We start from the raw sequence: 26,206 nt of genomic DNA on the forward strand, positions 1-26,206 counted from the left end.
TACGTAGTAATTTAAAAAATACTTCCTTTTATTTTGTTTGCTGCAAGATAGAAATAAAGTTGGAATTCAGATGAACCACGTGATGAATCACCAGGCCTTTTAATTCCCCCCAAAGTGGTAATTTTAAGTACAGATATGTTCATTTTCTTTTATAAAGTCTTATCTTCTGTCTCAGGATCAGTTCTAAGACAGAAGAGCAGCAAGGGCTAGGCAATTGGGGTTAAATGACAGCTAGGAAATGTTTGAGGTCAAACTGGAATCCAAGACATCCTGACTCAGGTTTAACTCTCTATCAGCTGTGTTACTTCTCTGCCTCTGATCTGTTCATTTTCTAAGGTGAAGGTCATTTGCAATTGCTTACTTTCATATTTGAAAATGGGTTTATAATCTCCAAATCATCCAGACTTAATAGGATCTTATTCTTGTTACAAGAAGGATCTTGAGCTTTGGAATCAGTAATAGATAAGAAATAAAACAGATCTGAAGATAGAAAATAGTCTTTTATTATTGCAAGAACTACTTTAGGCAAAAACCTAACCTAGAAACTACTGCAGCATACAACTATGGGAACTTAAAAGGCACAGAACACTGAAAAGAAGTCATGGAGAACTCTCTAATCTGTGCCATAATTAATGCCCCTTGGGACGCAGCCATAACCATTCATGAATTTTCACAGAGGATAATTCGCTTCATTTAGTCACCTCACTTAAGGTGTATTTTGAACAAGGGACTCACTCTATTGGGATTTGTGACCTATCACCAAACTGTAATTTCTCTTAGATAAAATTTCTATAATGTTAGAGATGCAGCCTTTTGAAATTCCAACCTTGCAGGTTACTTGAATTATTAGAAACATTTTAGTTACTCTTAGTTTCAAGTGAAAAGCAATCTGAAATTTTTTATTCCTGACCCAAAGGGTTATGAAGCTCCAGTTGCATAGATAAAAGGACAAGTTGACTTCTCAAACTATGGAACCTTCTTCCCTGTCTTCTCATTAAGCTCAAGACTATCTTAGAAAGAAGGTAGTTTTTAAAGTAGGAGCTTCTATCTTCATTCTTAGCTTGTCTATAATAGCCTTAGCTATGCAGCTTTAGAAATGTGCCTGTTGAAGTGAACCCTTGTGTATGTATGTGTGTGCTCAGGCTCCTTCAAAAAGAAAGGGAATGCAAAAAGCAAACCATGACCACATCATTAATTTCCTTGGTACTTCCCTTTGTTGTGTTACCATTACAGCATTTTTGTTGGCAGTGATCCCAGTGACTTTGACATTGGTATGGATGATTCCTATTTTGATGCTTTATGATCTGAGAAAAGAGCAGTTTCTGCACTAAAGGCAGCCTGCCCAGATTTATTTGTTCTTTAGAATAGCAAATATAGGTCTCTTAGGATATACTGACTATGATGAAAGTCCTTAACATCTTCAATTGTCAATATGGCTAATAAAATTGGTTCATTAATCTAGAATGTATTCAAATGTTTGATCCTGCAAATGGAAAGATTAGATTATGAAAATGACCATGCTGATTATTTTGTTCTCACTGATAAATTTGACACTCTGAAGAGTAAAGGAAAATTATTTTTGGCAAAAGCCAAGAAAATGTAAATGTTATAATTTTGAGTGGAATAAAGATTTCTCAAAACTGGAATTAGATACTATCACACAAAGAAACATATATCTGGAGATTGTTTAAAATTTTATTATCTATTTTTTATTACAACTCTTAATATCTACCTTGACTCTTGATCCTATGTACAAAATTATGAAAAAACTAATTTCAAATGGAAAAATAAGTCTGTAAAAGTATAGTAAAGTCAATTACCAGTTGACATTATATGCCAGTTGACATTAGTTTTATAAGCTATTGATCATCCATAAAAAATAATTCCTACCTTATTTACCCAATGAATTAAATCCGGAAAAAAAAGTTCAAACCATAGTAACATAGATTAGGGATTGAATGGATTAATGCAACAGATCTAAATGACACTGAATAAACTTTTTCCTTATGCTTACTGATTTTAAAAATAAAAATGTTTTAAATGCACACATTTGCGATGTACATATGTAATCCAATGTATTATAAGAATGATATAATATATAGTTTTGTAGATATGCATATATGTACAATATGGTATTTATAAGTACGTGCATATATATGAAATATCCATGTCATGTGTCTGTATGTTTGTATATGTATACATATATACACATGTATTTATAAACCCATACATATAAATATATGTCTACACATAGTATAAAATAGATGATATGATTGCTGTAATATATTGGGTTATATGTACATGTTCTCTATGTGTACATTTACAACTTTGACATTTTATTTATATTTGCTTTATATGTTAATTATTTATTATTTTCTAATCATGTTTATGCATTTTTATTATATTACATTATATACATATTCATATGTGGGGCCACGGCAAATTTCTCAGTATACATGGGATTTATTGAAATATGATGCTTTCAGAGAATTATTTGTCAGACTATGAGGGGCAATTTGGGGTTGTGCATAGAGGGTCAGCCCCATCAAAGGATGTCTTTGGAAGCTGTAAGACCTGGGTTCAATTCTCAGCTCTGATGCTTATGGGCTGTACTAGACTCAAGCAAATCATTTCACTTTTCCATACCACAAACAATTTGTTAAGAATCTAGATTTCAGCCTAACTCCTGATTTAAATTAGTCAAGAGAATTTCTTCACTGAAAGTCTTTATTCTGCTGAGTTGACATGTTCAGACAAAGGAAAGTAAGAAATAAATGAGAGGTAAGTGATGAGTAGTGGCTCTCAGGCTTACCTTTAGAATTAGGATAACTTGGATTCAAATCCTGATAAGGACACCTATTAGTTATGGGATCCTGCCTAATGCTACAAATGATAGAGAGGAATGCAATTTTTGATACCAGAAATTTCTCATTCCAATCATAGAGCAAATGGATAATATAATAATACATTTAGGACTGAAAAGGAACTGAGAAGCTCTCTAGTCTCGCTTCCTCATTTTATTGGTAAGGAAAAAGTGTGACTTGCTCAAGGACAAGTTAGTATTTATATAGAGTTTTAAGGTTGGCAAATCCTTTACAAATATTATCTCATTTCATCTTACATCTCTTCTCTAGCCTTATAACATTTCTACTATTACCCACAATCTTTCTGAGATGCCTGACAATGGCTCATCAGTCACATTCACTAGAATGGAGTTTATCAGAGTGTGAGCTGCGCTTATTTAGGGCATGTAGGTCTTTCTGTCTGTCTGTCTGTCTCTTTCTGCTCTCTTACTCTGTTTCTCTCTTTTAGTGTCTCTGCCTCTCTTTTCTTTTTCAAACCAAATCTATGATTTTATTGGTAAAGGGAGCCTTTGTTGAGGAACTTTGTCTACAAATGTAGATGAGCACAGTCTAGTGAGTTATCTAGGGGTATAGCTCTATAATGTGATATGCCCAGGGTCAGAGATAAGTCTTGAATTCAGATCTTTATGACTCCAATGAGGACTTTCTTTATCCACTATGTCACACTGATTCACAAGTACTTGTTTACTATCTTCTTATTTTATTTATTTTGAGAAATTGACCCATATTTGGACCCCCAAATAGTGTTTTTTTTTTGTATTTTCCAACTGACATTATATTTCATGATATATAAAGCAAAAATAATAGTATTTCCTAAAGCAAAGGTTCTATCTCTCCATCCCCTTACACAAAACAAGTAATTACATAGGTATTTTGTTTTTTAAAGAGAAAGTTCTTGAATTTGTCATTAATTTCTTTTTAAGTTTTATATTATTAAGTAGGGATCATTCTTCTAACCTGTTTTAATTTCTTGAAACTCTCTTTTTTCAAATTCTAATCTATATGTAATTTAATAGTCTAACTGAATATTACTCCAGGATGCTGATAAACACTGAATAGAGCCAAAGGTCCAATAGGTCCAAAGACTAAATGATATCCCTTTGATTGTGACATTCTCTTACACTTTGATTCAGTCAAACTCTCCTCTCTTGCTCATCACTCCATCTCCTATGTCTGTCTTCTCTGTCTTCAACTCACTAGTTGTCTTCTATGTTAGAAATACACTCATTTCTTCCTTTTACCTCCCAGAATTCCTTTCTTCCTTCCATACTCACCTCAAGCACCACCTTCTACATGAAGTCTTTTCTGACACTCCTATCTGCTAGTATACTCCCTTGCAATATATATATATATATATATACATACACAACATACATACATATACACATATGTACAACAGAATATGAGCTTCATGACAGTGGTGATTATTTCATTATTTTTATTTATATCTCTGTTATTTAGTGTCTGTGACAGTGGGAACTTAATAAATGATCAGTCATTTTCAATTGTATCCAACTTTTCATGATCCCTTTTGGGGTTTTCTTGGCAGAGCTACTTAAGTGGCATGCCATTTCCTTCTCCAGTCCCTTTTATAGATGAGGAAACTGAGGCAAAAAGAGTTAAGAGACTTGCCCAAGATCACATAGCTAGTAAGTGTCTGAGGTCAGATTAGAACTCAAGAAGATGAATTTTCCCGACTTAAAGCCTACCATTCTATCCAATAAAATGCTGAATGACTATTGATTAGTGAACCTTAGACTGGAAGAAATAAATCTAATGTGTTATCCTCAAGCTTTTTATTAACATAAAGTACCATTATCCAAGTCCTTGATAAAAAATATGAAAAGCACAGGACGGACAACAGATCACTGGAACATTTCACTGGAGGTCTCTTTTCAAGTTAACATCAAAGTAGTCATGACTCAGTCTGGCTATTCAATGAGTTATGGATCCATCTGTCATAGTCCACATGTCTCTATCCTATCCACAAAAATAATGTTACAGGCTTTGTCACTTTTTTGCCTTGAATCTAGGTGAGCTATATTTACAATATTCCCTGATCTACAACCAGTCAAAAAAGTAAATGAAATAACTCTGACATCTGTCTTTGATGAAGTCACTCTGACTGTGCCCATGACTTTCTTTCTCCTAACTATGCCTTTTAATAATATATTTTAGAAGTTTTCCATGAATTGAAGCCAGTCTAATTGGACCATACTTTTCAGAACTGATTCTGTTTTATCCTTTGAAAATTAGAACAACAATTTTCCTTCTCCAGTTTTGTGGTGCCTCTGGCTCTCCATGTTCTTTCATAGATCACTAACAAAGGCTCAATTCTCATGTTGGCTAAATCACATATGGAATCTGTGTTCAATTCTGAGTATTACATTTTTCAAAGGATATTAAAAAGTTGAAGACCATCCAAAAGAGGGCAGGATGGTGAATGGCAATGGGATCATACCAAATGAAGATAAGTTATAAAAATGGAGATTTGGTGGAAAGAACTCACTGAAATCCTAGATGTGCAGGCTGGATATATGACTACAAATTCTGCCTGTGATCCTTATTACTTGTATTACCATGGATAAGGCTCTTAACTTTTGTGGGCTTTAGTTTCCTCATCTGTAAAATGAGATTTTACTAGATGGCATCTCAGTTTCCTTTAAGCTATTCACTCTGTTCTCCTAACTTCACTACTCCAATTCTGCCTCCATTTCACTGTCAAATTGATCTTCCTAAAAGCCCAATCTTACCTTTTTTAATGGTCCAAGTATTTCCCTTCTAAATAAGCTCTAGTGGCTCCATTACCTCTAGGATCAAATAGAAAATGCTTTGTTTAGCTTTTATTTATTTATTTTTTAGATCCTTATTTTCTGTCTTAAAATGGATACTAAGTATTGGTTCTAAGGCAGAAGAATGATAAGGACTAGGCAACTGGATTTGAATGACTTGTTCAGGGTCACAAAGCTAGTGGTTTAGTCTCTGAAACCCTTCGTGACTTGACCTTTTCCTACATTTCCTGCTTTTTACATCTATCTACACACTTGCTCTGTGATTCTAGGATAACTGGTTTTCTTGCTGTTCCTTGAATATGAACTCCCTCTCCTGACTAAGTATTTTCTCTGGATGGAAATTCTTTCCCTCCTCAAGCAGCTCTGCTTCCCAGCTTCTCTGCCTTCTTTCAAGTACCCAGCTAAAATTCCATCTTATACAATTGGTCTTTCTTGAATTTCCTTAGTCTTGAGACATTGCGTTTATTGTTTAGTTGTTCTTATTGTATAGTAGTTCTGACTCTTCTTGACTCCATGGACATAGCATGCCAGGACCTTCTATCTTTCACTATCTCCTAGAAGCTTTCCAAGTTTCATGTTCCTTGTTTCCATGATACTATCTATCCACCCGATTCTCTGCCATACTCTCTTCTATTTTGCCTTCAATATTTCCCAGCATTAGAGACTTTTCCAATGACCCCTGTCTTCTTATTAAGTGGTAAACATTTAACCTTCATCTTCCTGCATATATAATGCTTGCTTATAGTACTTGGAATGTTTTCTCCCCCCTCTAGATTGTAAGCTTTTGGAGGACTGGGGCTGTTTTTTTTTTTTACTTTGTATCTTCAGTATTTAGCCTAGTGGCTGGCATATTTTTATATATACTTTATAAATTTTATAAGTACTTTATAAATACTAAGTGACTTGACATCACTTGTGATCTATGATCCTTTCATTTGTATATGTTTTACCTGGAAAAGAAAAGATTTAGAGGATTATTTGATCCTCCATTTTCAATTATATAGAGATTTTTTTTGCATGGTGTCAGGGAGCCAAAGTCATAGTAATAAATTGAAATTTCAAAGAGAAAATTTTGGTCTTCGAGAGGGGAAATAAAAATTCTAACATGAACTCTCCAAAAGTGGAATGGGCCTCCTTAGAAGGTATTGAGTTCTGTTTGCTGTTGGTTTTAAGTCAGACTTTGATTCCCTTTTAGTTGAGATGCTCTACAGGAGAGTCTTGTTCATGTATAAAATGATCTCTAAGGCCCTCTTCCAACCCTGAGAATTTGGGATTTGTTTAGTACTGAGATCTATCTAGCCTGGGCCTGGTAACCTCATAAGTCTTAGCATGGCAGATAGATGTTCTGTTATGTCCTCCCTGTTATCTTGAAATTCAGTTCTTCATTACCCATTTTCATTTCCTTTTCCATCCAAATATTATTCTTCTTGGTAGAGAAAAAAAGTGAAATCTACCATCAGTTTCTTTTTTTCCACATTCATCTTCATTGTGGTTCCATCTTTTTCTGTATTTTCTTTTCCCTTGTATAGTCCAAAACAGAATAGCTTAGAACACATCATACAAAATTGAAACAAAGATAAAACAATGAAAATTGTTTTTGTCTTTAGAATGCCTCTAAATGTTATTTTGATATTTAGCTTTTTTGATACTATTTTTATATGACCATGTCATCCAAATGTATGTATCTTTCATTACCTGTCCTTCCTTCCATTTTCTAAATCTAATTTTGTACTTCTGGTGCATCCACATCTTCTTTTCTTTCTCATCAGAATAAATTACTTTTATGCCATCAGAATTTCATTCTTCAGCTTCCTATTTCTCCTAGACTAATTCTCCTTGCAGAATTTTAGACCCTGCAATCCTATTTATCCTTTTTTTGATCACTTAAACACCATCATTCCCAAATGGTCAAGGTTGATAATTTCACTCTAAGTTTCCCATCAAGTACACAATAGTAGCCAAGAGAATGAGATTCAGGATAACAGTTTTCTTCATTGCCTTCTTGACTTTTTGAATGATGAAATTAAGAGAGTATAGTGATAGGAATTGGTTCTGTGATTTCATTAATATAATGAATTCCCTGAAAAGGAAATTTTCCCTACCAGTATAGACTGGCATCTTCTTTGAAATATAATTAATTAATGAATTATCCAAAGCAACAAGAGGGTGGAATTAAAAGAAAGAACAGTGGTCTGGGAAAGGGGTGCTGCTATTCCCAGTCTTCTTTTTATTATCTATCCACTGTTGGCAGTTAACAAGCTATTGCAGATGACGATAGGAAAGAGTCCCTCTTCTCCACAATGATTTCTCTTTTTAATGATGGTTAGATTCTGGACTGGACTCATATCTATTGGCCTATGAAATATTGCTATTTCCAAGATTCTTGGGTTCAGGGTCCTGGGGTGTCTACATCAGGTTCTGAAGGGAGATAATGGTCAAGGTAGGTGATAGCAATTTGACTCAGCTGGCACTTATGGCTGCTTGTTACTTCTCCAGAGTGCCCCATCCCTTGGACTTGACTAGCTCACCTGCATTTGTCTGAAAAATTGAAATCCCACATGATTACTTCATCATGTTTCCATTCCATACTTGTAGTCTATTTCCTGTGTACCTCAACTATTTCCTCTATCTGTCCAGGTGATTCATCAAAACATCCAATGAAATAATATTTCCATTTCTTTATTGATTTTTACCCCATGCCTCTCCACCACATCTCTAGTCTCTTGGTTTCTGGACATGAATATACCTGCATAATAAATTATGCTACTTTATTCTGTTGCTGGTGAATATAGTATATAAACCCTTCCAGAACCATACTGTAGTCAAGGATCCCATTCCAACTAAGTGAAACTTTTCTCCTTGTATTAGAATCCCTAGTCTAGCTTCTAATCTGATTTCATAATAGTGTTCAATATTCCACAGCATTTTCCAAATGGAAAACAATGATAGTAATTAGTCCACTAAATATTAGATGAGAGGAGAATAACAACAATAGTACAACTGATAAAAACAAAACAAAACAAAATGAACACCTAGTCTAAGAGTCAGGAAGTTCTGGATTTAAATGCCACCTGCTCTCTCTCTCTCTCTCTCTCTCTCTCTCTCTCTCTCTCTCTCTCTCTCTCTCTCTCTCTCTCTCTCTCTCTCTTACACACACACATATATACAAATAGGCACATGTGCACCACACACACATACCAGTTATGTGTCCAAGGGGAAATCATTTAATCTTTCAGTGCCTGAAGTAGGTCAATAAGACTAAAAGTTGCAAAATGATTGCCAATCTACATCAAAGTAGAATATTTCCTCACAGGGAACTGGGTAAAATTATATGCCTAGTGGGAGGGAGATACCTAGGAACTTTTAATGTAACAAACTAATAAATACATTTTATAAAAAGAAAAGAGTAAGAGGAAAGAACATTTAGGCATATTTGAAGCTGGTTGTTGTCTGTGGTTTGGCATCCATTAGAAGGAGATAACCTAGTGGAGGGTCCCAGAGATCTGTGCTTGGCTACTAATATTTTTATCAATCACTAAGATAAAGGTTTAGGTGTTTAACTTACTGAATTGACAGATGACAGAAATCCATATGCTATAGTAAACTTACTCGAGGATGAAGTTAAGACATAAAAAGATCTGGACACTCCAGTAATTTTGGCCCCAATCTATTAAAATGAAATTGAGAAAGGAGGAATATGAAACACTTTACTTCAATTCAAGAAGTTAGCTCCCAAAATACAAAATGAGAGAAACATTTCTAGAAAACATTGTTCTAGCAGAGTTTAGTGTACTGCAAACTATACAACTCACCACTATGATATATCATCTAAACACCAATCAATTAACAAATATTTAAAAATCATCTGCTGTGTTCTGGGTACTATGCTAAGAATTGAATAAAAGATAATAAAATCTTGGTTTGAATTAGAAAAAAGAAACCATATATCTGAATAAAATAAAAAAATGGTCAAAACTAATAAAAGAAAATGATAATCAAAACTGTTAAACACAACAATCCTTGCTTTATATACTTAAAAAAACCCTCACAACAACCCTAGGAGGTAAGTATTCTAGGTATTTTGTTATCCTCATTTACAGATAGTTAAGGAAAATTTTCTTTTTGAGAGTTACATAGCTCTTAGAGAAGGACTTTAATTCAGGTCTTCCTGACTCCAAGGTCACTGCTTTATCTGTTGAGTATGGTACTTTAATAGACTTCAATAGATTCTTATGATTGAAGGATAAAAATTATCTAATAAAAATTTTTGTGCAATTTTGGCTCAGAGATGGATTTTTTCTGTTTTAGAATTAAATTTAATTAAAATTTATATTTTGTGAAGTTCCATTCCTTACTTAAATGTTAAATGTTCTTATATTATTAATTATTTTTAATGAAAAAGTTAGGCGTTCTAACCAATATACTAATTTTATTATTTTTTTAAGAACTCAAGGAGCATGCCTTCCTTATATACTTCCTGAATTTCTACTTGAACCAGAAGATTACAAGAAGTGGATTAAAATGAAAGTAAGAGAAACAGTTCTTGGGGAAAGTGAGCAAAGAAGTGCTTGTATTTATTTTTATTGAGAATCTGTAAAATGATTTCATAATTAATTTGCTAGTAAACTTCAAAAAAATTATCAGAATTTTCTCTTTTCACTTAAGCATGAAAAGGAATCAACAATGCATTCTGTCTCAGAAAGTAATGCTATGTTATGGGCTTTTGTGGACATAGTCATCCTTGTTGTTTTTAAGTTGAAAGTTTTATACACTACTTCTAAGCAGAAATCAAATTGTGATATTAGGACCATTCCATTATACTAAAAATATCTATGTATATATAAGCTCACATACATGATTGTATACACATTATACAGACATTATATAAACTCTTCAGGTCAGAGAGCAATACGGTACGTTAATTTGGTTTGCAAAACTGACTATAAAATGTTTAACCACTTACTCAGTTTGAGGGCTCAAATATATGAACAAAAAAAGGATATCATGCAAGTCAATATGGTATTTCTAAGTCCTTCTCCATCTATCTCAAGCCTCCCTTTGTCGACTTACTTTTCATGCTTTACTCTTCTTTATGTGGTTGTCTTCTCTGTTCCAGTCAAACAGCCTTCATGCTGTTTCTGGTGCCCACTAATCCATCACATCTCCCCGGTAGGTGGAATTTACTCCTTCCTTATTTCTCTGCCTCTTAGAATCTTTACCCACCTGCAAAGCTCAGCTCAAGTGTCAGCTCCTCCTATATGAGGGTTTTCCTAATCTCACAACATCTTGCTAAGGTAGATGCTTCAGATACTGATAACTCTTCCACTTACAATCTAGATAACTTTTGACAATTCTCTCAACATCCTGAGGGTTCGAGTCCTCAATATCCCATTTGTAAAATGAGGTTTGGGAATAGATGACCTTCCATCTCTGTCCAGGACCTTTTAAACTTTGAATTTGAAGAGATAGACAATACAGTCTACTTGTTTAAACATTAAAAATTATTTTTAAAACTATGTTTTTTTAAGGTTGCCAGTAAAGGGGAATCTGAGGCCAGTGAAACACCAGACAAGTATACTTTGATTATAGAGGACTCTAAGTTTGAAGCTATGAGTAAACGTGTCTGGACAGATGTGCTACTTCAGACATACAAGGTAAATGTTTTTCCCTGTTTGGTTTTTTCCAGTGGAACCTTGCTATTATAGTCATCTTTGGAATTCATGTCATAGCACTACTTGATAGGTCAGATCCTGCTATAATACAAACCTTAAAAATCTTTTAAAGCAATACCAAAGTAATGGCATAAAAATACCCTTGTAATCACTATTCCCTTGATCTCTGACTGTAAATGTCCTTCTAGAAAGACTTCCCAATTTATGAAGGTCAGGGCAAAGGGGTAGAATTTTTCTTTCCAATAGAAATTCTGAAATACAGTTCCCAGAGGCTTTAATGACTTGGATGCACTTGCAGGGGAACTGGTCCAAGTTTTTCCTTCTGTTTCTCCTGCTTTCTCACTTTGCCGATCCAGGTACTAAGAAATGGGGTGAAATGCAGGGACCTTCCTGAGGAAAGTGAGATCTATTTCTCATATAGAAAGAGCAAAAGAGGTATTGGCAGCCCCTGACAAAAAGCCAAAGTTGGTGGAATTCATCTTTACTTCCCTTTCGACTTTCATCTCTGCTCTCTTATTATCTTCCAGTTCATGATACCATTGATCTCAACCCGTCCTCTACCTCATTTTAGTTGTTTACCCCAATCTAATCTATGTTCCATAATCCAAGTCTATCTTTCTCATTTTCCCCTTTACCGCCTTCACTTTATCCCATACCAGTGGGACTCTTCAGTGTACCCCAACTGGATTTGATCAAAGTAATTACACTGAAGCCAGATTAATTTAGAAGTTAAATTTCTGATGAAGTTTTAGGGAGAGAAGAATTGACGTTCTTGGATAGGGGAGCCTTTTTAAAAATTACAACAGTATGTCTATTTTACCTGGCTTTGGGAGGAAAAAGTCATAGAATACTAAACTGAATGGATTTTAGAGTATATATATATATATATATATATATATATATATATATATATATATATATATATGTGTGTGTGTGTGTGTGTGTGTGTGTGTGCATTGTATAAATACATGTTCACCCAAACCACCCTGTCTACAGTCTGAGATCTATTGCCAATGAAATCTTTGGCAATCATCACCTCCTAAAGGCACAGAACAAGTGAGGAGGCATACCTTTAGCTCCAATATCTTTGACCCGGCTCCCAACACCCAGCAGCAGGTGCTCTTGTGGCTTCCTGGATTCCAAATACTAGAGAACAGGGAGACCAAATACCTAAATTTCTTTGGATAATAGATACAAAGACTTTCTCTAGGGATTGGACCTTCAATTTCATTGAAAGGAAATTTCCTGTCAGAAAACTCCCTCTACCAATGCAGACCAGTTAACTCATCAGTAGTTTAGAATCTTAGAGAGTCGCCAAGTTGCCAGGGACTCTGATGACTTGCTCAGGATCATTCACTTATTATGTATTAAGAATCAGGATCTGGGTATTCCTAATTCATAGTCCAGGCTCTCTATTATAATGCCATTCTGTCTCTAATTGAAATTACAGGTTCCCAAAGTAAAAGATTTGAACGTAAATATTATTGAATCCAAACCTCTCATTTTAGAAATGAGGTGGGGGCAGCTGGGTGGCTCAGTGAATTGAGAGTCAGGCTTAGAGACGGGAGGTCCTAGGTTCAAATCTGACCTCAGCCACTTCCTAGCTGTGTGACCCTGGGCAAGTCACTTGACCCCCATTGCCTAGCCCTTACCACTCTTCTGCCTTGGAGCCAATACACAGTATTGACTCCAAGACAGAAGGTAAGGGTTTTAAAAAAAAAAGAAACGAGGGAAGAAGCCTAGAGAGGAGTCCAGAGAGTTGAATTTTTAGCATATTAAATAACATTTAAAAACAGTAATTTCTGATATAAATAAGTCTAAAGTTTTTTTTTTAATAAAACTTTAGTAGAGTGGATACAATCTTGATCTTGGAGTTATTTAAAAATTAGCTTTAGACATTGGGCTGTGTGACCCTGGGCTTCACTTTCCTCAACTATACAATGAGGCTGATAACACCTTCCTCCCAAGAATATGTTACAAAGATCCAATAAGATGATGTTTAAAAAAAAATGTTAAGCCAACACTTGACATGTAGTAGGTACAATCTAAATGTGAGATTTTATCATTATTATTAATTAAAATTTAAATCTAATGATTATAACAAATTATCATCATTAGACTGAAAGTACCCTGAGGGTTGGGATTTTCTTTTGCTTCATTTGGTATCCCACAATGCCTGGCACATAGTAGGCACAATGTTTGTTGATTAATTGATACAAAAGTTTTCAGGTACTGCTAAAAAAAAGGTCCCTAGCTAAAATAATTTCAAATTCTTTTATCTGTTTTTAAAATGTTTTTACTGATGCTCCTCTTAATGAAAGGAAGGTTGTTTTTTGCTCTTTTGTTGCCTTCAGTATGCCTGGCAGTATAGCTAGTCAGTCCTATTGCTCTCCTAGTTGGTTGTTTCTCTTCTGTTGTGGCTTAGGAACTGGCCAAATCTGTGGGTAAAATAAGAATAAGAGGGTTCTATTTGATAACTTTGATTGTGAGTAAAATGGCAATCTTATTGCATAAGTACAAAGGCATTTAAAATTAATGTCCAAAGAAACAAATAATACAAACAAACTAGATTCCCTATAGTCATCTCAGATTTAACCCATTGAAAAGAGGACTCATTTTCCTTTTCCCAAACTTGTTCTTCCTTACTTGCTTATTTCTGAGAAATATTCCACTATTCATCTAGTTTCCCTGTTTTGAAATTTTGGCATTATCACCAAAATGCTAATTCTCCTTCACTTCATAAATCCAATCAATTGCCAGGTCTTGCTCTGTTTCTTTCCACAAAATCTCTTGCATCTGCCAACTTCTCTCTACTCACATGAATCCCACTTTAGTTCATCTTCTTTCTAGAATGTTGTAACCACCTCTTAATGCCTTAAGTTCACCCATTTCAGCCCAAACTTCTACATTACAGCAAAAATGGTTTTCCTGAAGCAGAGCTCTAACCATGTCTCTCCTCTTCCATCGACTCAGTAGCTCATTATCACCCTTAGAATCAAATATTAACTCCTTTGTTTAATCTTTAAAACCCTTCACAACCTGATGTCAATTCCAGGCTTATTTTATATTATTTCTTCTCCTATACTCTCTAATCTGAACAAACTGGTCTCTCTCACACATGGCATTCTGATCCCTATCTCGGTGACTTTGCACTGGCTGCCCTCAATGCCTGAAATCCATTCCTGTCACATTTCTCCTAAGGTAATTCTGCTTCCTCAACACTTAGATCAGATACTAATTTCTACATGAATTCTTTTCTCATCCCCTCCACTCCAAATACTCTCCCTCATAAACTGCCCTTAATTTCTCTGTGTTTGTATTTATGCTCTTTAGAGTTATCATATATAGATTTATACATGTCCCTGCTTTCTCCTCCTATTAGAATATCAGCTCTGGGTAAATAGAGATTGTTTCATTCTTTGGGTCCCCAGTGCCTAACATAATGCATGGAATATAGTAGGTGTCTAATGAATACTTAGAGGCAGGAATGGGTCAGTGGTGAAGAACACTGAACCTGGAGTCAGGAAGACCTGATTTCAAATCCAGCCTCTCACACTTCCTAGTGGTGTTACCTTGGGCAAGTCTTTTGACCTCTGATTGCATGACAATTTGATCTACTGGAGAAGGAAATGGCAAGCCACTCCAGTGTCCTTGCCAAGAAAACTCCCTGGATAGCCATGGCTCACAGAGTCATAAAGAGTCGGATATGATTGAATGAGTGAACAACAATTAACGAATACTTGATTGTTTGATTGAATGCTACATCTAAGCAACCTTCCTTCCCATGAAGAAATTATGGGATGATCTGCATGAATAGGAAAAGGAAAAATAATTTTAAAGAGCTATATACTGATTATAGCAAATATGAGATTTTTAGATCTCTGTTTAAAAAAAAAAGTAGTGTAAAATGGTATAATATGCTTCCTTCTGCTTTACCAAACTAATATGGACAGTGACACTTTCTGTGATGTACATTTAAAAATATTTGTCTCTCTATGTTACTCCATGAACCGTAACTATATATTGAATGTGGTAGTTGGAAATCATGACTAGAACACTGGTGTGAAGTAGAAAAGATATCATGAGTTTGTCAAATGCCCTCTTAAGCTCTAAGCATAATATGTCCCTGGCATTTTCCTGACCTACCATTATAATAAACATCAGTAAAATGGATGTGAAGTTAGTTTGGCAAAACTTTTTTATTAATTTTTTCTAAACTCTTACCTTCCATTATGGAATCAGTACTATGTATTGGTTCCAAGGTAGAAGAGTGGTCAGGGCTAGGTAGTGGGGTTAAGTGACTTGCCCAGGGTCACACAGCTAGGAAGTGTCTGAGGTCAAATTTGAACCCAGGACCTACTTTCTCTAGGTCTGGCTTTCAATCCACTGCACCACTCAGCTGTCCTCAGCAAAACTTCTTGATGAACAGGACAGACTTTTGAGTGCTGATCATTTTCTAATGGAAATGTTCACAATCACGTATCTTTAAAAATTCATTCTAGAACTCTCATTCCCTGACCTTTGTAAAATTTAAATTAGTGTCCAATACTGCAAGTATTATTTTTTAAAGTTTATTATCTGACAAAATAGAACCATATAACTAAGTTTTCTACCTGCTCAAAAATCCCTGCTCCACCAAAGCTGTGACAGGAAGGAAAGGGAGTCAGTTTGTAAGGACAGGAAGTGAGTGGGGTTCTGGGAATCATCGTTTTGCTGAGTATCATAGTTTTTAGGGTAACAGATTCTAATTCCTACCATCCTATTTGTCTGTTTCTGTTTCCTGGATGAACGTGTTCTTGGACAAATTTACAAAAACAAACTCATTTCACTCGATACAAATTGAAGATACACAATCTTAGTTGAGCCTTTTCTTCTGCTTAATAATGCTACTCTACCTTTATTGGTTAATTAATTGCTTACCCATGGAAACTATTATAAACCTTTTCTCCATTTTTCAAAATCCAAGCCAAATTTTACACCTTTATACTCAAGATGATTTACCTTCCTTAGTGAAGATTTTGAGGTCATAAGAAGTGAGATCCTTAAGTTCTCTTCTTCTTTTCCTCCCTTATTATTCACTTTCTCTTTCTATATCAATCAAATGACATTTATTAAATATCTACTATGTGACCAGTACAGTGCTGGAAAGTGAGGAAACAACAGTTCCTAAGCTCAGTGACTAGTGGGTAAGAAAATGTGTGAATAAAAGTGAGATTTCCATCTACCCTTTCAGCTGAGGACTTCATATTTTGATGAGGAAATAGACTATTATGAGAATTGATCTTTATGGAGCTAGGTATACACAACATCCCTTCTTAGCCACAGAGGAAAACAGAGACAAAGGGTGGTCTCCATCTGGAATGTCTAAGTGATTTAATTGATTTTACAAAAATAAATCTTCTGAGAGCTTCCCAAACAATGGAACTCTGCTGAAGACTTATTACCAGTTCCTTTATCTCAAGCCTCAGACATCCTGCCTCCTCTGTTAGCCTAGTGAGTCCCCACACATAGGAAGACCTGACTCTTTAAGAATTATGTTTTGTTGGATTTACCAACAACTTTACTCATTATGAGAAGGACATTTGCACCTGTAGTTAGTGGTCATTTATCTAGAATGATGATGTACATCCTGATTTTTTTTGGGTGGGGGGGCAAGTGAGGTGGAGTATGGTGTAGAGTCCTGGTATGTACTCTTAGTGGGATGGGCATGAGTCATCTGGCTAGTATGTAAGAGAAACCTGAGAGACTGCGTGGAATGCATTTTCATTTATATTTATTCCATGGCTGTAGCCACGTCCCTGACTAAATGGTCTGGTATTTGAACAGACTAGGACTAGACAAGGTTCTCTTCTTTCATGTGAAGGTCAATGAAAGAACTTTGTTAATGCCAACTTCTATATATGGTTCTTTTCGAAGCACATCAATGGTATATCTTGTACCGTCTGCTGAACTGAATAATCAAGCTGATCCCTTAACCAAAATAGTATTTGGGAAATGGTCCTATTATTATTTTTGAACCATAGAAGCTGTGAGATGGGTATGAAAATATCATTAAAATTAAATGTCTCATACCCTCCAAACTGGTAAAGTCTAGCACCACCAGAAAAGAGGACTGCTGGGATAGTGAAAGACTTTGAAACTATTTCATGTGAGGACTGGTTGAACCGAAATTACTTAGCCTGGAGAAGAGAAGGCTTTGTCTAAATGGGGCACAAAAGGCAACTTTACATATCTCTCTACTTGTCTACAGAAAAGATGTATTTATCCATGCCACAAAGACTGTTTCCTTTCTTTAAAAATCCTAAATCATGAAGTTCCTTAGCTCTTCTTCTAATATTTCTTTACTATCTTGTCATCATGTCCAAGTTTGGTGAAAATGATTTTTTTTCTCTTACCATTTCAGGTACTTATTCTTTCCCGGGTAGCACCAATGAGTAGCACTAACATGCCTACTATAGATATAACAAAAACACCAAGGATCAAACCAGACTTTTCATCTAGTAACATATACTCTAAACCTGAAAGAATTCTGCTTAGTTGGATGAATACAAATTATGAGAACGTCAGATCCAAGATATGGGATAACTGTAATAAAGGTGAGCTAATTGCATTCATATGTATTACATATACACACATACATATATACACGAATATGCATATATATATATATATATACAGAAATTAATGCATTTAACCCAGTCATGTAGATTTTTGTCTATCTTTACACATTGCTAAATATCATAATTCTCTGCCTTCTCTTCAAATATTGACTTGTCATCTTGTCCTTTTATCACTTACATGCACACACACTTTCCTTATTTAATCAAACAGTTGTATGATGAATAACAGATAAAATAACTGGATGAAACCTAACAAGACTTCTAGCTGTACTAGTCTCTATTATGGGGGCCAGATGGCATTAATTTTGGTTTTGGTTCTAGAACAAACTAACTGTCTGATATCTGCCAGTTGCCGCCTCCTCTTCAGCTTTCTTATCTAATAGAGATCATGACAGTTGTCAACTGTCTCACAGGGTAATTATGAAGATTGAATGAAATCACATGTACATAAATCCTTTGAACACTAAACTGGTGCTTTAAGTAAATATAAGGTAATATTTAAATTTGTAATATATTTTATTTGGGACATAAAATGCATATTGTTCAAGGATACTCAAAATTATAAAATGGTTTGTTTGAATTTCGACTTTTTATCTTATACAAACTATACAGAGACAAATTTGAGGCTTAATAAAAAATAAGAAAACATTATAATATATCCTATTGTTGTATCTATATTGGATTTAGTTCAACAATGATTTTGAATTTTGGAGTGGTTTTATTGAACGTAGCATACCAAGGCAAGCAATTATTTGCTTTGTGCTCCATCACAAAGGCAGTTCAACTCCTGACCCACTGTAGACAGACACATGGCCTGCCTTGTTAAGATATAGTTATGAGGCAACTAGATGGTCCATTAGATAGAGATTCAAATGTGGCCTCAGACACTTAATGCCAATTGCCTAGCCTTTCTTGGATTTCTGCTTTTGAACCAATACTTATTACCAATTCTAAGATGGAAGGTAAGGTCTTTTTAAAAAATTACAAATGAATAGTTCAAGAAATGTTGGCATTTTTCTAACTGTACAGAAATCAATATTTATTTTGCCTAATTGTTGACTTCCTTATAAGTAGAGCTATAGGTAAAGAGTTATGGTACTCTGGATTTTCAATGATTTTAATTATTGCTCACTTCTGAATAGATTTAATTCATTACATGCTTACTATCTTATCATCTTTTCTTTTTTTCCTCCTTGTTTTCTCCAAAGTTAAATGTGGGTGGATAAAGAGTTAATTGGTATGGTGTTGGATGGCATTATGGAAACTTGTCAGTTCAATTTGTGTAAATCATTTGAGTTCTTTATTTACCCTTTCATGTAAGCCCTTCTTTATGAGACCTGTGTCATGCTCTAAATAGAAGAATGCAGCTGAAGTAAGGGCATAGATAATTTTGAAATGTGTATTTAAATGACTTTCTGATTAAACAAAAGGAAAAAGTTATAGAAGTTTTATGTACAATTTTGATTACATAAAATTATAAAGATTTTCCATAAACAAAATCATTCTGGTTCAACATAGGAAATAGTTATTTGACCAAAGACAAACCACCAAATCTATGAAAAAAAAACCCTAAAAGCAAAAATGTCAGACTCCAACAACTTTGCTGCAAAATTTCTTGATAAAGTTCTTATATCAAAGGTATACATATAAGGAATTTTTTCAAATTTAAGAGAATAACAGTTACACCTCTACAGGATCATGTCAAAGGAGATGAATAGGCACTTTTCAAAGAAAGAAATCCAAACTATCAATAATTACGTGAAAACATGCTTTAAATGATAAGATGCATTACAGATTAAACAACTCTAGGGTTCTACTTCACACTTATCAGATTGTCAAAGATAAAAGAAGAGGAAAAACTTGCTCGATTGGCTTTGGAAAAAGCTACATCTTAATACATTCTTGAAAAAATTTCAAAATTTGCCATTTTCAAAGGCAATTTGGAGATCTATCTTAAAAGTCATTAAACTGTATACCTTTCAACTTGGTTTCTACCTCAAAAAGTTCATAGAGAGAGGAAAAGGACACATGCAAACAAATATATTTCTAGGAAGCCTCTTATTATGGAGGTGGACTGTAGACAAGGAGATGCGCAATAGTTGGAGAAGATTGAATAGATTAGGTACATATGTAGGGCAAGAAACAATGTCAAAAAAGAATGATGAACCAGTGCCATGTATAGTGATTTGAATTTGGGAAATAATGAATAAATCATAACAATATTTTAAAAATAAACAACTTTTGAAATTCTTAAGTAAAAACTCTGCAATGACCAACCAGAATTCCAAAATGCTGATGATGCGTACTGCCAGTCTCCTTACAGAGGAACAGATATTTGATATTCAGGAAGAAATGTGAATTTTTAGATATTGGCAATGTGGGAATTAATTTTCATTGAGTAGGTATATTCGTTGAAAAGGTTTGTTTTTTCTTCCTTTCATTTTGAAGAATGCAGGGAGGCTAGTGATATGGTTGCTAAACAAAAACAAAAAAGAAAGAAAGAAATGATAAAGAGCAATTGAAGTATTTGTATGATATGTCTCTAAAATCTTTTACATTTCTGACATTTGTGATTCTATGATTCCATTTGTTTTGGGAACTCTTTTGAGATTTAATTTGGTCTCTTTTTTATTTCATTACATTGAAGGATATAGATCGTAGTTTCCATTTGGGACAAATGTACTCTGCTTCCCTTCCTGCCACTCCTCTTCCCCAACTCTTATGCTGATTCGCATGCTAAGCAAATGTAGCCCTGGTCCACATAGTTTTTTCATGTGACTCTTGGGTTCCTCAGTATTCCTCAAGTTCAATTAGCTATTTTTGTTACAATCTATCTATCCAAATGCAAGTGGGCAGCTAGGTGGTACAGTGGATAGAGCGCCAAGCCTGAGTTCAAATCTGGCCTCAGACACTCATTGTGTGACTGGGCAAATCACTTAATCCCATTTACTTCAGTTTACTTATTTGGAAATAACTTGGAGAAAAAAAAATGGCAAACCAAGAAAACTCCAAATGGGGTTCTAAAGGGTTGGACATAATTTTTAAAATGATTAAACAATAATCAGAGATTCTAAATGCTTATTCCAATAAATTTCTATAGTAGATTAATCCAAATGATACTTGAATTTAGAGCAAAAAGATATGTAATTAAAACATAATAGAAGGATAAATGACATGGGATAGCAACATTCTTTAGCACCTATTCCACTACTTTGCTTGTTCTCTTTCCTCTCAGTCTTCATTCTTCAGTCCAGGGAATACTATTGATTTGCTTTACCTTTGCAACCTGGAGAATGCTGTTGACTTCTCAGACACCAAAGGCAAGCCCTTTATCATATCCCTGCCACCACCATGTCTCTTTAATTATTTCCCTCAAATCCCTGTGGCTATTAACTTCCTGTATTTCTCAGTCTCCTTGAGGTTCCCAACCTCCTTGTCAACTTTATGCACCAGAAGTTTGCTTATCCAATCACAGGACTGGTGTTGCCATGTAACAAAGCTTATGTATAGTCTTCTGGGAGATGTAATTCTTAAGAAAGCTTTACTCAGTGAGTGAGTTTCTCCCAGTTCAAAGCCCTGTGGGGACATGCTGTCCATGAATGCAACTTACACAATACTATGTAAGAAAATATTATTAAAAAGTGGAAAACAGAACATAAATGCTCAAATGAATCACTGCAAATCCTCAAAATGTATCTAAAAATTCCCTGTCTTGTAACATAGTTAATGTGAGTGTGGCTCTGGTGGAACTACTTCTGGCAGCCATTAAGTTTTTCTTTGAGCCGGTGATCTCTGCCATTGGAAAGGAAGGGGAATGTGGAGGGGAAGGGAAGAATATGAACCCATATAATATCTACTCTGTGTTAGGCCCTGTGTTAAGTGCTTTTATGAATATTATTTCATTTAATCCCTACAATGGCCACACCAAACTTAAGTGACTTGCCCAGGGTCGCATAGCTAGACGAGCATGAAATGGTGATAGGAGATATTGCTTCTTTCTTGCTCATTCTCCCTCTTAATGGTTCTGCCACCATAAACTCTGTTTCTTAGGCCAGATTTCTACAGTTAAAAGAGACAGTAATCCTCTCCTTTTGACCCTGCAAGAGGTGAAAATTTTTTCCCTTAAAAACTGAATTCTTCCATAACTGCACTCTCCTTTCTCCTGCTAGTGATCCTCACACACCTTAGAGCTGATTGATACTTTAATGAATTCAATGAAGCCTGGAGTCAGGAAGACTCATCTTCCTGAGATCAAATCTGACCTTAGAAACTTACTAGCCAAGTGACCTTGGGCAAGTCACTTAATGCTACTTCTCTCAGTTACTCATCTATAAAATGAGCTGGAGAAAGGAATGACAAACCATGCCAGTATCTTTGCCAAGAAAACCCTAAATGAGGTCTTGAAGAGTTGGATATGACTCAAGAAATGTACCTGGGAATACAGATTTAAAAGTAAGACAGTCCCTGATCTTAAGGAGCTCACATTCTAATAGGGGAGACAACACTTATGGACGCTTTCTACTGCAAGTCAAAGGACATGATCCATGGTCTTTAGGATGAAGCAGCAAGGGAGATGTTCATGGCTCTTCTTTCAGGCCAGTATTTAATATTACTATTCCCATGCTTCAGTTGGCTGACCTCTTAGAGAATGTGTCCTGCCTTTTAAAGGGCTACCAGGGTATGGACTGAGCCTTGGTGAGCCAGTAGCTAGCTGCTCCCTAATTCCATCAAGAAGAATTTCTATACTGCTTATAAAAGGATAACAAATGAAAGCCCTTTGCCTTTTGTTGACAGTCTCAATACTTTGTTGTACCTGTCCTCATCCCTTTCTTTCTTTTTTTTTTTGTTATATGGGTTGATTCATTTAACAGCAGATTAGCCTCCCTCTGGCCAACTCTCCTACTTCCACATAAATAGGAAATATAGACAATTTCTTTTTTTACCAATACAATCTCAAATAATAATTTCCTGACATTTTGTGACCATTATTCTCCCTCTTCCTATCCCTTCCCCAAGATGGCAAGTAATATGATGTAGGAAGTGCATGCATTATCATACAATACCTATTTCCATACTTGTCATATTGTGGAATAAGACACATTACTTAAATTAGAGAAAAATTCATAGAAGAAATAAATCTGAAATAGGACTCCCTTGGTTCTATCTGTGGTGGTGGATATTCTTTTTTATCATGAGTTCCTTGGAATTGTACTGGATCCTTGCTTTGGTGATGATAATTAAGTCGTTCACAGTGGCTCATTGTACAATGTTTTGGTAACTGTGTACCATGTTCACCTGTTTACGCTCACTTCTCTTTTCATCACTTCTCTTAAGACTTTCCCAGTGTTTTTGTGATAAACAAAATAATTTTAAAATTGATAAAACACTAACATTGGCAGGAGAAGACAGGAAAAGCATCACATAAAAAGGGGCAGTGGTGATGCACTCCGAAAGAAGTGAAGGATGCTCTGAGGTGAAGACAAGGAGGCAGGGCTTTTTGTTTGTTTTTGTTTCTCAGATTTACAGAACTGTATATATGAAAACATGAAGGTTGAGGATGGAATGTTGAATATACAGACCAGCTAGTAGACTAGATCCTTCTTGATTTCTCTTATTATTATTGTTGTTCAGACTACATGTTTTGACTATTTGGTTGTGTTGTTGTTCATCCTTTTATTTTTATTTACTTTATTTATTATTTAATTAATTAATTATTTCAGAGACGATCAAGGACATCAAGTTTGTTGTCTTCATTAGTGCATAAATTAAATTCAAGTGAGGCAGGATTGCATGAAGCCTTACTCTCTCTTCCATAATAGTCCAGAGGAAAGAGAAAAGTCAGGACCACTGGCAGTGGATTAGGATGCAGTGGATGATCCTGGCTGCTTCTTCAATATCTGACCAAAGTTCTACATGCTCCCCAGTACATGCTTCAGCTGCCCTCATGGCCTTTAGAACAAATTGTTCTCATCTGCCCATTCTGCTGGAGGAAATCTTAACAAGCTTGGGGCAGGCATACTCCTACCTCATTGATGTGTTTGAGGTCTGTCAGTTATCCTCAATCTGCTTACCTTGTTTGCTGAGACAATTTCGCCATGGCATGGCAGTTTTGCATGCTACAGCTTCTTGGGGCCACATGTGAGAGCTGCGTGAGAGTTGTCCACCGAAGGTAGATGAGCAACCCTGAAAATTCACAGGCCTTTACATCATAGATTCTAGTCATCCCTGAATATTCCATACACTGCTATTTAATTATTTTCCTTCCTGGGGTGCCTTTATATTTTATAATATTTTTTTTATTTTTACTTCCTAAGAAACTAAATCCTCCTTAAGGGTAAAGATAGTGTTGAATTGTCCTTATATCCCTTCTGTGACCCCAGTAGAATTTTAGTAGAGAATATATACTTAATATAGACTTGAGTATTTATGCTTAACATATGATTTTTATGTATTTATATTTTAAACCTTTGCAGTAATCTCATGTTTATGTTAATGATTTTTCTTGGGTCTGTTATGCCTGATAAGAATTTCAATAGTTGGAATAAATACCTTTACATTTATAAGACAGCTAATCTCATTTAACATATGTCAAATCAACAACCAAGGTTACTTAATAATCTCTTTCCTAATCTTATTAACTTCATTTGAACAGAATTAAAGCACCCAAAGTGGACAAGTTTCTTTCTATAGCTTCTCTCTATAAGTTCTCCATAGAGAGAACCTTTATATATAGTCCTAATCGTGGCACTGTGCCTTGATAGGATTTGAATTTACTAGGGTATGAATTGTTGAAGGTAAAAACAACAACAACAAACAAAACTTTAAATATGTGTTGTTTTTTTTTAAACCAACTCCCAGTAATCACTTAATCTGGGGAGAATAGCATCCACACTAATAGTTTATTTAATTTACAGGTATGGTGGAGGAATGGAATGGAAATTCATCCTGCATTTTACAGTATTTATAACATTTTAGGGGCAAATTAGAACCCATTCATTAAGAACTGAACAGTGAGACAGTTCCGAGGATGCAGTGCTAGGTCTAAAGTCAGACAGATTCATCTCTCTGAATTCAAATCTTCTCTCAGACATTTACTAACTGTGTGACTCCTTGCAAGCCATTTAATTCTGTTTGCATCAGTTCCTCATCTATAAAATGAGCCAGAGGAAATGGCAAATGTGTGTCTTTGCCAAGAAATCCCGAATAGGGTCATGAAGAGTTAGACACAACTGAAAAACAACTGAACAGCAACAACACACACGTAAAACTGAAGTTTTATTTTTTGATAGTTTCAAGAGAATGATACTTTCCAGGCATGCAACATGGTACTTGTATGATGACAGCCAGATATTCCATTCTTAGAGTCATCAATGTTTTCAATGAGCTGACAAAAGTCTATTTTAATATCCTGTTAGACAGGATGATGATCTGCTGCTGGATGATCACTGTGGTAGGAACAACTTCTATTTTGTGCAGGCTGATATGCTTCTTTAAGAAGGCAGGCGTTTTTTTCTTTGCTCTCTGAGGGAGATTCGGGAGTACTTAGATTTGGAATGTTCACCTTTGCCTGCCATTTTCTGCTCTTTGGGGAATCCTTTCCTTGGCTATACTGACTGCTCAGGAAAAGTTGAGTATCATATAAAACCATACATCCTTTTAATTGATTCTTTTAATCTTTGATTTAGCAGAGTGTTTTTTAATTGCAGTTTTTAATCTTTGAGTGCTCATTGTTTTTTTAAGCCCTTGAACCTGCTTTAGGTTTGCCATGAAATAATTTTGTACTTAAGTGGGTTCATAATTTGTTGAACAAACACACTCAACCTATGTCAATTAATAAATGGGTATGAGGAGTCTTTCCTTATGTGGTACAGAGTTTTCGTTGTCTGTTCTTGATCCTATTTGAGCCAATATTTGTGTCAATAAGTTGGATGAAAGTATATATGGAAAACATACTTATGATTCATCTCTTACATAATAAAGAGTGATATGGTGACTGGAAAACAAGAAAATAAGAAAACATCCTCAAGCTGGAATGGAGTGTTGAAACCCTATGATTACATTTAGCTGGGAAAAATAGGAATGCTGCCATTTAGATACCAAAAAAAAAATCAATTTCTCATGTTATTGTGTGCTTTAATAGTAACTCATTTAAAAAAAAATAGGTAACTTTCAGTTAAACACAAACAACCCAAGCCAAGAGTATTATTGGTCTCCTGAAATAATGAATGTGAATTTATGTCATCATGGAAGATCATAAT

At 35.0% G+C, this 26,206-nt stretch overlaps 1 protein-coding gene across 4 annotated transcripts in view; it reads left to right on the forward strand.

Annotated features, from left to right (window-relative positions):
* Window positions 1-26,206, forward strand: part of CFAP47 (cilia and flagella associated protein 47) — an 886,918-nt gene that overhangs the window by 232,784 nt on the left and 627,928 nt on the right. For all 4 annotated transcript variants that reach the window (XM_016433371.2, XM_056826271.1, XM_007493353.3 and 1 more), the window contains 3 exons: window positions 10,102-10,183; window positions 11,185-11,310; window positions 17,732-17,924. In XM_016433371.2, the coding sequence (XP_016288857.2) occupies window positions 10,102-10,183; window positions 11,185-11,310; window positions 17,732-17,924 (401 nt within the window). The remainder of the gene's footprint in view (window positions 1-10,101; window positions 10,184-11,184; window positions 11,311-17,731; window positions 17,925-26,206) is intronic.

The sequence above is a fragment of the Monodelphis domestica genome, chromosome 4 (assembly GCF_027887165.1).
Source record: "Monodelphis domestica isolate mMonDom1 chromosome 4, mMonDom1.pri, whole genome shotgun sequence".
Classification (NCBI taxonomy): domain Eukaryota; kingdom Metazoa; phylum Chordata; class Mammalia; order Didelphimorphia; family Didelphidae; genus Monodelphis; species Monodelphis domestica.